This window comes from Ylistrum balloti, unplaced genomic scaffold (assembly GCF_031769215.1).
Source record: "Ylistrum balloti isolate Yb309-2 unplaced genomic scaffold, AGI_CSIRO_Ybal_v1 Utg369614, whole genome shotgun sequence".
In the NCBI taxonomy this organism is placed as follows: domain Eukaryota; kingdom Metazoa; phylum Mollusca; class Bivalvia; order Pectinida; family Pectinidae; genus Ylistrum; species Ylistrum balloti.
The window spans coordinates 694,945-714,304 of NW_026781888.1; the positions used below are offsets into that span (position 1 = coordinate 694,945).

Here is a 19,360-nt window from a genome sequence, read left to right on the forward strand (position 1 = left end):
AAAATGTCGCGTTGCTATCTCGTAGTTTCGGGTTAATATCTCAAAATTTCGGATTATTAACTCGAAATAACAATAATGAGTTGCTATCTCAAATAAAACACAACGTGGCCGGATAACGCTTCCGTAGGTTTCCTTGTCCATACCGTGTGGTGCGTGAGCTTGTCCCTTTTTTGATGGCATTTGTTTAATAATGACACTAATACATGTACAGCGGCTGTTAAATGAAAGGTTAAACATTGCTCATATGTATTCAAAGTCTATACAATGCATGTTCTTCCAAATTGGTATTTTTGTTGGTATGGTACTCTAGATTGTACAAAATACACATAAACGATTAGTACCTTTTTCATACAAAAAAATAGTGTTAAGAACTACACCATACAACCGTTTCGTCCACTTACTTACTAGTGATGCTAGATTTTAAAGCCTGAAAGGCGACCAAAATGACCGAAAGAAATGTCAAAATTTAGATGGAAGGATAATTCATCGCCATACTTAAATAAATTCAGTACTTTTTATAAATGTGATATTTTTTAGAATGTGAATGTGTATATTCTAAATCGTGCATGAGTCATTGTAAGCATCTTAAAACGATATTTCTTTTATTAATATAAGGTAATATAATTGTTCAAATGAACGGATTGCAGATAGACAGACAAATTAATCAAAGTAAGTATCACGTATTTATTCTAAATATTGTCAAGAATTTAAAACAAAAACCTTAAAGTGTAAAGTCAATGCTAAAGATTGGATAAGGCCTGGGATAAATATATCGTGAAAATGGAAATTGCAGAATAAATTCTGTTTATCGATATATAATCCTAAATGACCTAAAATAGTGAACGTCGTTTAAACACATCTTATCTCTTGACTAAGATAAGCATATCGTATAAAGGACATGTCCTTATCTACAACAGACATTACCGGCACTCATCAAATCAAGGTAAGACGAGGCGGACTGCTCATTTGGGTCTTTGGAGTGTTTTTGCTAAAATTTGGTTTCCGAAATTTTTATTATTTGCACCGATGTCACTTTTCCCCAGTTGGTAAAATTTGAACATTATCAACATTTTTTTAATATCTGTTATCTAAAACGCTCGACTTATTATCTAAACGCTTTGTTGGTGCATTTAAGTTTTGTGTGGTGGTTGTTAACTACATCTCATTCTTCAGATTTGATATTTTGGCATGTTTTATAGTTGTTCGCCTTCTCTTTGGTACATTTTGATAATGTGTGCTGATGTTTCCATACAATACACTGTTTTGCGCTGGTGTTTTGCTATATTTTTATGTGCTGATAATTTGATACATTCTATTATGTTTTGATACACCATGCAGTTATGTGTGCGATTTCCTTGTTTCCTTGTATATCATGTTCATGTTTTTCTGTTCCAATAGTTTCGTTCATTTTTTGTAAGATGATGTTTTAGTACATAACGTTTTGTGCCGATGTATGAGATGATTTGATATTTGTGGTGATGTTTTTACTACACTTTATTGTTATGTGTTGACATTTTGATACATTTTTTTGTATTTTTACACATTTTGATATTGGGTGCTGATGTTTTCGTATATTCTGCTGTTATTCGCCATTTTCGTACATTTTGATGGTGTGCTTCCATATCGTCATCCATTTTGCTGTTTTGTGATACCATTTAGATACCTCGTGCTGTACATGCTGTTACATTTTATTGTATGCTGATATTTTGTCACATTGCGGTGTTGAAGTTTTTTTTTTTTTTTTTTGGAACATAATGTTGTTTTGTTGTGATGTTTTCTTAAATAATGTTATTTCACATATATTTTTTGTCGCTATGTGCTGTTAGCGTCGTTCCTTTTTTTGGTTATGATGATGTTTTAGATCATTATGTTGTTGTGTGTTGACATTTTGGTACATTATGATATGTGTTGATGGTTTGTTGCCTTTTGTTGTGCACTGATGTTGTGATACTTTATACGGCTGTGTAGTGATATATTGGTACCTTTCGTCACTGTTTGCTTTGTTCGAATAATTACTTCATTTTGTTACTGTGCCCTGATGTTTGCTACATTTTGTTACTGTATTCTGATATTTGCTACATTTTGTTACTATGTTCTGATGTTTGCTACATTTTGTTGTTGTGTTCTAATATTTGCTACATTTTGTTACTGTGCTCTGATGTTTGCTACATTTTGTTACTATGTTCTGATGTTTGCTACATTTTGTTACTGTGCTCTGATGTTTGCTACATTTTGTTACTGTATTCTGATATTTGCTTCATTTTGTTACTGTATTCTGATGTTTGCTACATTTTTTTTAATGTATTCTGATATTTGCTACATTTTGTTACTATGTTCTGATGTTTGCTACATTTTGTTACTGTGCTCTGATGTTTGCTACATTTTGTTTCTGTATTCTGATATTTGCTACATTTTGTTACTATGTTCTTTTATGTTTTGGTACATTTTGTGACTATGTTCTGATATTTGCTACATTTTGTTACTGTATTCTTATATTTGCTACATTTTGTTACTATGTTCTGATATTTGCTACATTTTTTTTAATGTATTCTGATATTTGCTACATTTTGTAACTGTATTCTGATGTTTGCTACATTTTGTTACTATGTTCTGATGTTTGTTACATTTTGTTACTGTATTCTTATATTTGCTACATATTTTTTATGTATTCTGATATTTGCTACATTTTGTTACTATATTCTGATGTTTGCTACATTTTGTTGCTGTGTTCTAATATTTGCTACATTTTGTTACTATGTTCTGATGTTTGCTACATTATGTTAATGTATTCTGATATTTGCTACATTTTGTAGCTGTGTTCTGATGTTTGCTACATTTTGTTACTGTGTTCTGATTTGTTTTGGTAATTGCTACTATATATTAAAATATATGGCTTTGTTTCTCGTTTGTATAATGTTGTATATTTTCTAATAAAACATACATGTATGCATGAGAAGTGGCATTGTGATTTGTGTTAATTACTGATCCCGATCGTTCAACTATGTATCCTTTTCAGATGCTTGCTTCCCTTGCCCTGCTTCTGGCCATAGCGGCCGTCTGTTCCGCGACACACACCTTTCACATTGAGAACCACTGTTCCTACGATGTGTGGGCCGCCGCTTTCGGAAACAACGGTCAGACACCGCTACAAGGTATGGGGCCGTTTTCATCGCTTCAACCTATGACATCTTTACACCACTGTAAAGGTCAAAGAAAGGTCATGATATAGGTCAGTTATTGGATACCTGAACCATACCATGGCCCTATAACTGACCGTTACATGTGCAGAATCATGGTATAGTTACGGAACAGGGTTATGGATCCGAATCGCGATACAGGTCAGGCATAGAGTCATGACATTGGTAAAGTCAAGATCAGTTGAATGGCAATTTACAGATTGCGTATAGGTCCGGTATAATGTCATGTATAAGTTAGGTAATAGTTAGGTATAGGGTCATGTATAGGGAAGGTAATGCTTAGGTATAGGGGCTTGTTTATGTTAGATAATGCTCTGGTAAAAGGAAAGACTTGTTAGGTATTTGTAGTGTAGGATCATGAATAGATTAAGTAATGGTTTTGGTATAGTGTCATGTATAGGCTAGGTAATGGCGTGGTATAAAGTCTTGTATAAGTTAAGTAATTGTCCGGTATTGAGATGGCCGGGGTAATGGTCAGGTAAAATAGGGCCATATCATAGAACCGGTATATGCCAGGTTACGTATATGACAGGTACAGGTCATGTTGAGGAGTGATATCTATTTTGTATAAGTCAGGTATAGTGTCAGAGTAATGGTTAAGTGTAAGATTATGGCGTAGGTCAGGTAGAAATCGGGTATAGGTTGGGAATTGAGAAAACAAAGGTGGTTTAGCAAGCATGTATATTTTTTATGGTTGGGAAATTGGATTCCGTACGCCTAAATGAAATGCTTCTGCGGTATGCTATGCATAATCTGTTTTCATATCCATTTTAGGTGGGTGGAAAATGCGCCCAGGTGACCGTACTTCGTTTAATGTGATTGATCGGTGGAATGGACGTATTTGGGGGAGGACTCACTGTACGGAATCTGGACAGTGCCAGACCGGTGATTGTGGAGGTCTGCAATGTAATGGCCGTACAGGTAGACCCCCAGCAACGCTGGCAGAGTTTACACTGGACGCTTATGGAGGGCAAGACTTCTACGATCTGAGTCTGGTAGATGGCTTTAACCTGATGATGAGTATCATTCCCGATGCCGGAACATACGACACCAGTCATCACGGGCAGTACTACTGTGCAAGGGCGGGATGCTACTCCGACCTGAACAGTGGTTGTCCGGGAGAACAGCAGGTACGATAACTCCAGAGGTCACACAACGTCGTGAAAACGTAACATCAAGACACGACGTCGCATTTAGGTCGTTGTAACGCGATCATGGCAACCATTGCCGACAAATAACAAAGTAACACAAAGTTTTCAAAATTTAATATATACTCTCAATGAACCATGTTTTACATTCAGTCGGGTCTATGCCTATATCCATCTGATTGGACGTCACTGTATTAAGCCAACATTTCTGTTATCAGCAAGTACAGCGAACATTTTGAATTTTGATGATGAACACACAGAAAATTGCAATTATATTGATCCCAGAAGCGACCCGATTCATCATCGCAGGAACTCGACCAAAGCCAGATACAATGCTTGTATTTCAGTTAAGGCAGTTGGTTTGTAATATCTTAAACATATCTACACTTACCAGAACTTGTGCAAATGTTATGGATTGAGTTAAAGGATATATTCCAACATTTGAGAGGATAATCCTACAATAGTAGTCAGGTAAATTAAGAATATGCGACACATTTAGGTATTTCAAAAAATACAAAACGACATTACGAAATTGCAATAATTATTTTTTTCAAGATATACTTAACAAAAAAAAAAAAAAAAAAGAAAAAAAGAAATTAACAAATTCTCCTTGCAGTACGCCTTAGCTGTAAGGAACTAATATGTTTGGTCGGGTATTACATCAAGAATGATCTCTCTTCCCGACAATTTACCCGAAAATCAGCCAAGCATGAAGCCGTCATTGTCTGACTTTGTGAGCTTCTTTAGTCCAAATCAATCGGCGTGGTCAAGTCAAGCCGGATTTTTTCAAACGATTAATTTCAACGGATACTCTAAGTTCAGCCACATTAATTTTCCATGTTTGCATTTTGATTTCGCCATGGAACGAGATGCCACGCTTAAGGCAAAATCAGAGGGAAAGAATGATTGTGATGTTGATGGATGGTCATAGCCAAATTGCTGTCAAGACAAGACATTTGATCGTCGCACAGATTCAATACTGCTGTAGAGACTGTGTCGCATACTCCAGATAGTCATGACAGACCCATTAGTGCTCAAACTGTCAGAAACCGCTTGCGTGCCGAGAGAATAATTCTTTCTGGCCACCTCTGGCACCACGGAGGCGGCAAGTGCGTCTTGACTGGATGCGCAGACATGTCCTGAATAGATTTGGGATGCGTCTTGTCGAGGCGTGTAATGTTCACCGACGAGTCTAGATTCTGTCTGTATCGCTCAGACGGAAGAAAAAGGGTATATCGCAGACGCGGTGAGCGTTTCGCCGATGTTTGAGTGGTTAAATGCGATATATTCAGTAATGGTTTTGGAAGACATCTTTTATGGAGTAAAATCCCCTAAGTGGTACTGAATCCAAACCTCAATGCCGTTCGATAGAGACAAGATCCTCCAACTACATGTCCTTTCACTTTTCAGACGTCATAACATAGTCATCAATCAAGAAAATGCTCGGCCGCATGTTGCCAGAGTCTGTTGTTATTTGTTTAGCCTTCATTTAACCCCAACATATCTCCCATTGAGCATCTGTGGGATGAGCTGGACATGTGTAGTAGGAAACGTCAAAAACCGCAAACTAACCGCTCCCAGTTGGTCGCAGCATTAACACAAAAATGGAATAACATTCCCTTAAGGCGAATTGATGTTCTCATGAGTTCAATGCAGTGCTTTTAGTAAAATACTGAAGACACGAGTGACGTCACACAGACTTTTCTTCTTCAGCATTGTAAAGAGTACACTTGTTCCTTCACATTGATATGAACTTTTCCAAAATGTCATAGGCTTGCATAATTTAATTGTTCGTTTCTATTTTGTTAAGTATATTTTAAATTGTCACGGAATGTGTTATGGACTTCTTTATATATAAACGGCACCTACAATGTAGGAACAAAGTAGTCCTGTATTAGAATAGCTATTTGTATTGCTTGATATTTTAATTTTCATGAAGATTATTAATTAATACCTTGCCATTTTGTAGCATTTGCAGATACCGAAAGTTGGAAAACAACTATGTTCTGATAACAATTACTACAGTGTTAAATTTTGATATATCTAATTATTGTTATATATCTTATTTTTCTTTACCAATTTATATTATGCAAGTCTGAAGCAAATTAGATTACTTTTATTTAATGTTTAGCACTATAGGGTTCTCTCCCCTTACAGATTCAGCAGTGGATTTATCTATACGCTCAGATCAATGTTAATTTGATAAAATTCATAGACAAATGACTGATGGAGGGAAACAAGAGAAACTTACTGTATCCTTCAATCCCATACATTAATTATTTTATTATACAAATCATTGAAATGAATTAACTTTCAAAAAATTTGTTAAACATGCCCCAAATGTCAATTCCATGTGTGCTCGTTACAAGGCCAGCCCACCTCTTGAGTCGTTTGTACACTGTTTAAGTGTTCAGTAACATGCTTTCAACACTTCTAACCTTATTGGCTCGACAGGAGCGCCCGAGTATAGATATTCTTCAGACTTAAACTCAGGACTATCACATTTGCAATGAATTATAGCTGTAAACATTATTTTATTTCCAGCAAAGTCTGACGACTTGTTACACGTAATATAGCATTTGGAATGTAATCATTAAATATGTTATCTCTTTGAAGCAACATTACGGAGGCCAGGTAGTTGCTTGTAAGAGTGCTTGTGAAGCTACCGGAAGGGATGACTACTGTTGCCGAAACGCCCACAACACACCACAGACATGTCCATCCTTCCCCGGCGCGAACTTCTTTAAGTCTAGATGTCCAGAGGCATACAGCTATGCTTATGATGACCATAAAAGTACATTTACATGTAGAGGCAGACCGAAGACTGGTTACACTGTCAGATTTTGTTAACATTTTCAACATTAAACATTTTACAACATTGACAACATTGAAGGATCTATTTTTTTTTACTTAAATGATAAAATTATGTTGGAAAGATGTTTTTATTTAAACATGTGTTTGTCTCTCTTATGTATGTACATATAAATGAATTTAGGTCTCAACAATACATTTGAAATAACAAAACGACTTAAGAGACATTGTAGAAGCAATCGGTCGATAGTGTCTATCAACGCCGCATTGCATTTTACAAATAGTATGCATGTACGCTCGAATAAATTGTTACGAACTAATTAAGATATTAAACGATCCTAGCTGCATCTATTATCGCTTTGATGCTGCTTTTGACATCGATAGTGTCATTTTACCATATCTAAGCACAATGTGTGAGTAGAATATTAGTTATGTTCTTTTCGAATCAGGAAGTTCACTGATCAGCGTATCTGAAGAAATAACCATGGCTTGAATGTGATTAAGCTTATAGAAGACCATTTTCCAATAAAATTGCTGATGTGTAAAATCTGTGTCGTATCGATTTAGAAACCTTTTTATCAGTTTGAGTTTACATTGTATACTGTTAAATGTCCATCATCTATAGCCATTTCAGGAGGGCCTTTCAATGTATGCGATAGGAGAATAAATGTTGAGTGTTTGCTGGAGGTTGTGATGTATTTCTATAAGTTCCCTGGTAATATCGCACACTACTTTGAAGTATAATGCCGAAGAAACCACATCTGGACATATCATACTGACAACGGTCAAGGTTTACTACTGCAATAATGACAGAGAAACAGTGAGCAGTAACTAGCATGTTGAATGACACCACAGGGTACAAGGACCCAAAGTCTTCCTTATACTGGGGATATTCTGACGAGGTCCTGAAATAAATATTGATTGGAAGGAAACAAATATAAAAGGGCATTCGGATTATATAAAGTTTTCAAAGCAACTGGTATATGGTTTCTGCCCACTGCACTGTACTCTTAACTAACTTTGCCCTGGTTCATGACAGTAAAAAGAATGCCGGGAATGATGTTGCGAAAATTTACAGTCAACAGTAATTTAATAGAGGAGCTAAATTTGTGTTTCAAGGCATGTATTTTGAATCTGCTACATTTCCCTAAACATATATTTTTCACAATGCATTTATATGCCACATTTTAATGCGAATTCAATGTTTTATTTAGTTATGTATTTAATCATTTTGTTTTTGAAATGTTTTCCTATATAGAAACAAGGCAACACGAGATTCATCCGTAAAGAGTATTGAACCCCAACGTCTCCTAGAGAAACATTTTGTGCACACGAGTCAAACACTCTCGCGCACGACGGACTAGTCGTTGAGTTGCCAGAGCTAAAACAGCATAATGGCGACTTGGGCGTAAATTTGCCTCTTGCAGGCAATTTCTCATAGTTTTGGGATGGATTTCATGTCATTTAGTCTGCCGTTTAATCTCCTGTCACGCACGTGAGCAAGCCTAATAAATCACAGTTACGGAACGTCGGGATCTGTCATCAACTCTTTCAATTACGTTGTAACGTAAAACTAAATGACATATAGTCGCTTTGTGAACTCTGAAGTGAGAAGCGACCTGCTGTTGAGTGCTACCACCCATGGGCATTGCGAGAACCAGTCCTCTAGTTGGGATAGCCAAGGCATATTTGTAAAAACAACTATCAACTGTTAATGAAGTGGCGATCAAGGGACTTGGTGATAAGAAATCGACACTTGTTGCATGTGTATAATCACACAATATTGTTAATTTAATGGCACTGGAATATGGATAATTTCTCCGTCACGGATGACAGAATTTTAACATTTATTAGGGGATCGGGTACATTTTATATCTTGACGAAGTGGTCATGAAATACGATTCAATTGAATTTGCAACCATATAGTTGTACTGCCGTTCTTATTCTTTCATGGAAGAGAAGGTTTTAGAAGAGGTTGCCGAAGATTGGCAAAAGCTCGGCGTAGGTTTTGTTTTAAATTCATATACTGTCGATTCAATTTCATGAGTAAGCAGCATCAAAATAAGACTGTAATCCAGGTTTGTTATAATATATTTGGTTTTACTCAGTTTCTGAATGTGTATCAATCATAAAGGTAACATTTGATTTTTTTGAAAATTGTTACTGACTAAACTTCGGTATTGTTTTGTCAAGGAGTTCTTTTTGGAAACCATAAATTTATACTATGTGCTAAAATTAAAAGTTTAGAACGAATTTTACTTTGAAAAATCAAACAGGAAATGAACAACAATATTAACTTTTCATTGCAGTTGACATGATCCACGTTTAGCTTAATCATCTTCCATATTGCATAATACATGTACAGTAACTGAACATCGTCATCACATTTACAGACATTTTCTCCATTAATTGAATGTTAAACGAAATGTGACATGCGAATTTAAGCTTACATATATATAAAGATTACACTGAAGTACAGTCTTTATGGTACCCGACAATTTGGAGGAAACTTCTAGTCCCAACTTTGTCCGTACGTCCTTTCGTGTTCGCACCAAAACTTTGCTCAAATATAATCAATGATCACAAAACGTTGGTTATACTAATGCGATGTGCCGTGTACCAACCTATAGAGTGATTGCCCTTTGATACAATTTCCGGTCCAGAGCACAATTTTAAACTGCTTGCATTGATCTGGGTTAGTGAAAATTGGTTCATATATAGGACATACTAAGATAATGTGCAGTGTGTCAAATTTAGGTTATGCAACCCATTGATTGCATAGTTTTGCCAATTGCTGAATATTTTGTGTCAAGGACATAACCTTGCTTTCATTTAAGGTAGAATAAATAACAGATTCACAACAAGATAATGTGCAGTGTGTCAAATTTAGGTTATGCAACCCATTGATTGCATAGTTTTGCCAATTGCTGAATATTTTGTGTCAAGGACATAACCTTGCTTTCATTTAAGGTAGAATAAATAACAGATTCACAACAGTGCAACCCCTTAATTATAGAGTTAGTCCCCTTTGTTAGAATTTTAGGTCCATATCATGGTCATACAAAGAGGATGTACATGTACAATGTACCAAATTTAGTGTCTGAACACCTTTATTACAGAATTCTGCCCTTTGTTAAAATTTTATGTTCAATTAAGTCGTTTTCGGGGAGCATTCATCAGCGTCATTGATACTTTTGTTTTTTCTTATTGAGCTTGATACAGTAAAAACATTCCTAACTATGACCGCTCAAATATAGAAAGTGAAAATGTTGGTATAGAATTTAAGCAACAGCATTTACAAGTAAAAGAAGACACCCGAAAAAAAAAAAAAAAAAAAAAAAAACAAAGCAGACATGAAAACAGAATGGCACAGACAAACAACATTTCAAATCCTATCGGGAATGACATAATGCAGGAGCAACGAATAGTATTCAAAATCGGATTCGAATGCAATATCAATGAGCGAAAATGAGTGAGATTTAACAACGAATTATGGGCCTAATGCATGTCCCAATCTATAATTAAACCTTGCTTTTGATCAAAACCCAAAAACCTTCCTCACCGGAAAGGACGCTCAACTAAAGACCAGAAATGAGGCAGTTTCAAGGAAGGCGATAGGAGGAAGAAACATCTTTCTCAAAATCAGAAAATATTAAGATTATGAGTTAAGTCGTCATGAGAGTATCAGGTTGAATTCTTACGCCATGTGTTTCGTCGTTTCGGTTACGTGAAGTTTTTTTTTTATTATTATTGTTCTGCATTCCGACACAGGGAGGTAAGTCCAACTCTCTGGCACTCTTTTCCCCTCCTGACTACTTCTGTTGTTCTGGATTGGCTGCCTGGCTTCTAGTTACAACTACGGTAAAACGAATTCGCATACTAAAGTTATGGTAAGTATTACTGAAATGAAATTGAGGTTTTTTCATGTAAAACCAATTTTCATGTGGTAATACTTGCCATAACTTTATGGAGTTCCACTCATTTTAAAAAGAGACACTTCCACCATAAGAAATGTACAAGGACGTACAAACAGCAGAATGCTGCCCTTGAGAAATATGACGGCTACGGGTAAATAGACAAATTGCCGTCAAAAAGGTTTATAAATGCAGTATATTCTATCTCATTGGGTTTTCTTCTTGTCATTAAAGTCGGACAACACTTTTTAACTTAATGTGTGCACCGGAAATGCTTAAACTGAAAGAAAATTGATAAGATTTGTAAACATTATAAATGTGTATGTTTACGCTAATTAATGGATACGCCATCTTTGTTTTGGACAGGCAATCATAGAATTAACTAAGTGAGCTCTTCATGGTCCTTATTGTCGTTACCTCAGGGAATCAGTGTTCACATTTATAATGAGTCAACTATTTTGTGCGTCGCACTTTCATTGTTGTGTTCTTGAAGTATATATATGTATTATTAAACCCCATGTACATACGCATGTCATTAAAATTGTTTAGGAACAATCCAAATGTGTAACATTTGTTCCACCACCAGGCGCCGCGAGTAGTTGCACAGTTTGAACTCGAAATGTCATTATCCATATCTGGGGTAGAGAAAAACATATTGTTATGATCATAGAAACCTCCATTTCTAATATTGTTATACTCGGGAGTCATATCAAAATTACTGGACAAGGACAATTTGTATAGACTGCTGTTATCAGCAACACTGAAATTGTGGTACAGTGCAAAATAGGGTTGGTCTGAGGTTGTTATGAAGTCAAAATATACATCACTGTCTGACATTGTGAGGGCGTTGAGGTATTCTAACCCGAGCCAAAAGTCTCCATCCGGTAAACCAAAGGAAAAACGATAATCTGCCCAATCTCTCATAAAATTCACATCTCCAACATAGCGTCGTTCAAAAACAGTCCAACCACCATTGTCCATGTCACAGAAAGTCGTGATTGAATTTATTCCGTCAGGTGCTATTTCATAAGCACCATTCGTTTTGTTACCAGCAGTAAAAAGGCTCTTGCAGTCTGTCAAAAGAACGAGTTTGCAACAGTTGAAGATAAATTTGTTTTAAAAGTACCTGAACTTTGATAGTTGTAATCATTGTTGACGAGTGGAATATATAGTAAGAAAATTTGAAAAAATGTCTTTTGAAGGTAATATTTTTTTAAAAATTTGAAATAAAACACATTACATGACATCATTATATCAGTAACAGATAAATGGGGATAATATTTACTCATAGACTTTCAAAAAACTTAAATAAATATTTGCAAAAGGTAGATGTCATTTGATACTCACCCTTTATGCATCTAGACGTTTCTGTTATAAATGAATAGCCGTCTTGACAGACGCAAACACCAGCCTTACACCTAGCGGAGGTAATATGTGAGCAAACGGCATCATCGTCCACACAATGATCATCAGAAGCGAAAACTATGAAATAATAAACTAGGGAATCAGTAGTGAATGTTTAATATTTCAAAACCACTAAAGAAGAAAATGAGAAATGACCACAAGTTATATCTAAAAAGTGGTCAACTTTGACTGTTAACACTGAATGAAGACCATCATAATCTAATTAGGTGTATAATTCGATGGTGCGATATGGTTTGTATATGAATCAAATATTTTCGTTGGTGCAGGATATATTTTGATATCATGTTTCATTTTTCATTTCAAAAGTGGTCTAAATTGATCTCTAACCCTGAACACCTCAATCGAAGCAAGAATAGATCCTGATAATAGGATGTTAGGGTTTGAATATGAATCAAATCTGTCATTAGGTTAATGATATATATTGTACTACAAGGACGCATGGACGGACGCTGAAAATTATATATTAAATAACACTTCTTTAACTGATTGTGTTGTATAATTACGCTAATGCTAAAACGAAACTAAAGAGAGCCATCACAAGTAAGATTTGGTAATAGTAAATATCATATTACTTACCTAAGCAACCTTCAACCTGATTGGCACCTTGCCAGGATCCCGATAATGAGCAAGTGACGACACCACCAACCCACACGTAGCCAGTCGGACATGCGTATTCAATGGTTGAGCCGAAACCCTTTGATACCTCCGGAGTAGTTATATACGAATTATAGTATACGATGGGATCGGGACATTCTGAAGACAGATTTAAAAATAGTATACTCGGAAATAATTTGACATCTTTTTCCTTGAGTCAGTATTATAAGATATTCACTCCTTAATGTGATGCGCAATCAAACTGTATCAAACCATGAACTTTGATATCGATATTCAAATGATCAGACATTAATTATACCTTTCATGTAAAGAAAACGGAAATAGCGTCAAATAACAAATAAAGTAGAGAGACAGAGAGAGAGAGAGAGAGAGAGAGAGAGAGAGAGAGAGAGAGAGAGAGAGAGAGAGAGAGAGAGAGAGAGAGAGAGAGAGAGAGAGAGAGAGAGAGAGAGAGAGAGAGAGAGAGAGGTTTTCTTGTTTTCTTGTTTTCGTGTATTCGGATATCGTTGTGCCGTAATGTTTACGATAAATAAACAGACTTACCGAAGGCTACACATGATGTCTGTCCACTCGACAATGCAACACATAGAGAGTTAGTTGGACACACCGTGTCATTACATGGACCAGCAATCGCCTGGAACATACACAATGTAAAATGAGAGATTTAAATCTACGTTGGTTATGAATTTATAGTCTTGTATTCCGAGGAGGCCAATATTAGGTATTTAGATATTTTGATGATTAAGAATGCCAGATAATGGTTATGATATAAACCTTTCTCTGTTTAATATTTGGTTTTAAAAAACACACACAAAACAACATTTCCTACTTGATTCCTCTAGTAACATTTATCGCAATATCTCAGAATCATTATTGCGTTATCAAATCAAGTTTACAGTCTTATCGTGTTATAAAATGAAATTAACGACATTTGAATTTTAAAGCCTTTAAGCTACCGTTATTTCGTTTAAGTAATTTCAAACGTATATTTGTTCAATTAAATCGCTGGAACAGCCAGATTTTAAGTTTCGAATTCCCAAAAAATGTGAACGCCCCGTATGTTTGTTTGTTTGGTTTTATTTCTTCATGATTATGCTTTAACTGATAAGGTCATTAGCAGCAAAGAATATCATTGATTCTTATGTAACTATTTAAACTAACTGAGGAAAATTGGTTATATTGATCCCTGTCCTTTCAATAGCGCATGCTTTAGTGAGAAATTATATATATTTGAACGCAAAGTCAACGGGCATGATAACTTCGTAAACCTGTTGAGAACGAGACTTACATGTATGTACAATATTTATGTGGTGGGTGACCTTGGTGAAACAGAGGAGGTTTACTCATCCTGATGAAATTGTCTTATTCCCCTGATAGTATAGATATTACGTTTGTTTAAATGTTGCCCATGTTTCGACGATTTTGAGTTGGTTAACAAAACATTGTCTTGTTATTCCTGAAACACAGACAGGATGACTTCGAAAAAAGGTTTACAATAAACCAATGCAAACTAGAGGGCGCAGAATTCTATAGGGGTAAGATACTTAAATAAAATAGCTTTATTAACGACACCAGATTCAGATCTCATCACAGATGAGTATCACATTTATCCCTTGTTATTACAAACATCATAAATAGAAGAATTTTTAAAAATTATTTTCTAACACGAAGATAAAGATTGAAAGAAAATGCATTCTCAGTGATACGGGAGGGAAAGAAAGAGAAAGAGATGGGGCGGGGAGCTAAAAGGGATATTAGATACTTAAACCTATTGAAATGCCATACATTTATACTTGTGCTTCATTCTCGTATACATCTTTATATCATGTTCTTGTTCTTGGACATAAGACATTCCACAGTTTGTATTTGACCTACATGTTTATACAGGCCGATGGATAAATGAATTAGGACACAAAACAAAGAACGTAAGCAAATTGATCATCCATAAATAACATCTTAATTGATCGTTTGTTCAATATAACTGCGATCTAATTATCAAATATCAATACATGTGTTTGTATCTGACCTACGTCATAAATGGATTATTATTATTGGAGTGTTCTTCAAAGAATGGGTCAGTTTGATTCTGGCCGATGAGCAAATAAATTAGGAACGAGATCACAAAACAAACAACGTAAGAAAATTGATCATCCATGATTTACATCAAAATTGATCGTTTATTCAATATAACTGCGATCGAAGTATCAAATATCAATATATGTGTTTATCATTAATTTGAGAATGAAGCCGACGTCTCTCATTAATGGTTTCAAACATATTCTATTCGTAAGCGGTGAATATCTTATGTCAGTATTAGATGGTACAAGGCAAAATATCTTTCGTTATGAAGTTACATTTTAGATGGCCTATTAAATGTTTATTGTGATATCTTTACACATAAAATACTTTTAAAATGATGTATGAAATGCATAGTGTTTTATTAATAAAACACTCATTTAAATCACCAAGGGTAGTTAATGACATGGCACGGCGCGGTCGAAGGTCAGAACTTAGACAATGGAATATTAAGCAAATCACTGACATATTCAGTTATCTGTCGTTTTCTGGAAATAGTAGGTGTGTAGTTATGTTTGATGATAATTTGAAAAGTCTAAGTTTCTAATGGTTAGGAGGAACAACTACGGCGCTCAAGTGTACAGTATACACACAGAAAGATGAAGCGAACACAAACTATCTTTCGAATATGGTTGTCCCTTAAAGGTTTCTAAAGAATCAATATTGATGAGAATGACTGCAACAATGTCGCCCTTAAAAAGTTAAGAAAGACAGTGTACATATAATACGTTGTAGAGTCAGAAAGTTGTATGTTCTTCTCCTCTCAATGCTTACAGTATGGCGTCCTTAGATCTTTGATGTTATGGTGCGCATGGTATCTGAATCAATAGAGTCGTTTTTCCAGTGTGCGTTTAAAGATGTCAATTCGAAATGAATTCCAACATAATGTCGCTTGTGGACCAGTCTTTGTGACGGCGTAGTTGACGTCGTTATTCGAATAAGAGCGTTCACAACTTCAGCATTTTCTGATTTGCTGAGGTATCTGTCTTAGGCATTATTCTGTAAGTTTTGCTTATATTTCAACTAAATTTTGCATGAGTTATCATCACAAATCATTGATTCCAAAATTCATCAATTCCGACTAAATAGACCACCATCAAAGATTTTCAAATCCGAAAGCAAATATTTCTGCTTGTTTCTTGATCTTGGAAAAACTGGCTTTTTGAGTGAAAATTGCCCAAAATAAAGTACGGAGATCCCTTCTTTTTAAAGCATGAAAATTGTCCTCGAAAATCTCTCTCTCCAAACGTAAAATCTTTAAAAAGTTTGATACTAGAAGAAAGTCAAATAAAAAAATTAATCTATATAAGAACATTTTCATTTCTTAATTGCCATGAAGTTTAGTGCTCTTTTAATCAAAACTGAAAACTGAACATTTTTACATTACTTTTGTCTTAATTTCCTTCTTTGATACCTTTAACTTGTAATAAAAGATAAAAACATATTCTAAAAGAGTTTGCCATGAAAAAAAAAGCATAGAATACTTGTTATTCCGGGGGAAAATAAGAACATTATTAGAAAATAATTTTCCTGTTACACATATTCTGACGCCCGTACGGAAAAAAGTAGCGCGGACAAGTTTTTTACTTCTTTTAAAGGACTTTCTAAATTTAAAGTTTTTCGGAAATACGATAAAAAATGTGTAATACAGGATATTTTTTGGGATTCACAGAAGAATACTTCCACTCTATATATCGTAATGTACTGTAAATAATCATTCATGAATGAAACTATTCAATAGTGTCGTTCCTGTTTTATGCATATAGCTTTACGTGATAAGTACATTAATTTTCAAACTTTTTCGTGTTATTTTGTACTGTTACTTTATTTTATCTCCTTTTCTAACATTATACTATAAACATACCGAAAATACTGACACGGCAACAGAATGGAATCTTAGATAATCTGTGACAGACCATTAAAAAGTACATGGAGAATAAGACCAGACGTTCCTGAAATGTAAGTAACTTCTGCTTCATCCATAAAACTCGATATATATATGTGTGTGTGTGTGGGTGGGTGGGTGGGTGGGTGGGTGTGTGAGGGTGTGTGTGTGTGTGTGTGTTTTCATATATATATGTGTGTGTGTTTTCATATATATACACATCTTAGACTTAGGGAACTTCCGACGTAAAAACCTGCAACTTATGGGAAAGAGGGGCATGACATGAAAAATAAATATAAAGTGTATATAAGTTTAGCTGAAGCAATTTCAATCTACTTAACCACGCGAGCGACACGGACCTTATCGGGACTAATTATACCTGTAGTTTACTTTTGTGTTGATTTTTGTCTTTTGATGACCCGATTGATCAAAATGTGCGATTTTGTTTATCTAATATTTACAAATGGTTGAATTTATATATATCAGTGATGAGAAATAAATCTAGCTAGTTATTTGTTTTATTGATAAAGCTTTGAATTGATAATATCCCCTACCAAGAGTTATCTCTTATACTATGATATTATTTCAAGTGTCACAGACCAAGAAGTATATAATCATTATGTGACCTTTTTTGCGACATTACTCGACCAAGTATTTACCGAAGACAATTAGCAATGACTTTGCTATCAATCAAACAGAATGATAACACGTATTAGACTTGCTATCCTTGTTAAGATATCATGAACGAATCGTTCTTTATCTTATAATACTGCGTTCAGTTTGAAGCTAGGTAAACTTTTCAGTACTTGTTATAAAGGCGTCAAAGGTTATGATTTACAGATTAATTTTGTATATGATGCAATTGATTTTAAAAAATCGTTATGCAATTTATTTTTTTATTTCTGTACGAATTAAAGTGTCTCCTATTCGACTTGTGAACATTTAACATGTACATGTTTACTAATGAGCTGTAATGTGATTAAACAACTGAATTAAAATGTGACAGAATAAAGTATCAATGACTATCAATTACGATACTATTGTTCTAAGAAATTAATTTTCAAGTCAAATAAGTAAGAAATATATATCAAAATTGCAAAATGTTACAACAATGTTTTATTTTTTGTGTTTCAAAAACTTACATCTAAATAAAGACTAGAAGTGAATGCATTAAACGTACTAAAATTTCAGTCAAACTCATTTCTACAATACGACATGTCGGCTGTGTGAAAAGAGCAGATGGTTCTATTATGTTATGTAACAGTAAGTGTAACATAATAACATCAGCCTACCTGATCCCACTGGTCTCTCTCTAAGTACACCATCCCTGGGGCTTCGTCTGTATGGCCACCGGTAGAGGATGCAGACTCGGTTTGCAATGTACATGTCAGAGTGGATTTGTCAAAGTTGACTGATAGACAACCTGCACGGACACTACACTCCTTCAAGCATTGTTGAAGCCCCTTGGTTTTATGTATTGTCTGTTGAGAGCTGTTGAATTCGACGTCGTTCTGCTTTGTGATGACATAATTGCAGTTTCCTTTAATACAAGGCGTTATCAGTACAATTAGCTTGACTACCAATACAAACTCTGAAAGACAACTAAATTCACGTACCATATTGGTGAAGGAAGCATGGCAGTTCCTTAGAAACATGTTTTCGATATTACAATGTCCTTTTCTTTTCTGAAGTTGAAAGCCACGTTGAGTGGAGCTATGTCCAGGTAGATGATAATCAGTTCTAAGAAACGCTACGTCATTCTATTATACCATAGCCTTAGTTTGTAATTAGATGCCTTGTGTATTTCAAACGACAGATATATCGAATAGCGTAGAAACCTATCACTGGTTGTTCTTGGAGATGACAATTTTGTATAGATCTGGTCAATGCTAGTCATGATAGAACGAGTGAAGGGGCGTGTCCATATATTCAAGAGGGCGTGTCTATTGACTACTAGCACTAATTTAATAGTCGCTCAATTAAAGCACAGGGGAATTATTGACAGGAAGAATGCCACGCTCTTCAATTGGGATCGACAAGAAAGATTATTAAAGGAAATATGTCAGCAATAACGATCGGGAGGAAAATGAAATACATCATGTTTACCTACAGTAATTAGATGATATGATTGAGCTGTGTCTGCTGGCAATTTACATGTTCCAAGGGAAATATTGTTCGATATTCAATTTGAAATTGTTCAGTCGTTCTTTTCCTAGTCTTTGCCAGCGAAATTCAGCAGCAGCATATATCATATAAGGATTGCGAAATGTGATCAGCAGTTTTAAAAAT

General features: G+C 35.1%; 2 protein-coding genes across 2 annotated transcripts; one reads left to right on the forward strand and one right to left on the reverse strand.

The window, feature by feature from the left end:
• Window positions 1-3,016: 3,016 nt before the first annotated feature.
• On the forward strand, window positions 3,017-7,195 carry LOC132547528 (uncharacterized). The gene is made up of 3 exons (XM_060211294.1): window positions 3,017-3,152; window positions 3,972-4,327; window positions 6,962-7,195. Exons 1-3 carry the CDS (start codon window positions 3,017-3,019, stop codon window positions 7,193-7,195), a joined length of 726 nt encoding a protein of 241 aa, XP_060067277.1.
• Window positions 7,196-11,523: 4,328 nt separating this feature from the next.
• LOC132547805 (uncharacterized) lies at window positions 11,524-18,690 on the reverse strand. The gene is made up of 5 exons (XM_060211611.1): window positions 18,364-18,690; window positions 13,654-13,744; window positions 13,072-13,248; window positions 12,418-12,552; window positions 11,524-12,143 (listed from the first exon to the last, which is right to left on the reverse strand). The coding sequence occupies exons 1-5, from the start codon at window positions 18,688-18,690 to the stop codon at window positions 11,524-11,526; spliced, it is 1,350 nt and encodes a 449-aa protein (XP_060067594.1).
• Between the last annotated feature and the right edge of the window lie 670 nt (window positions 18,691-19,360).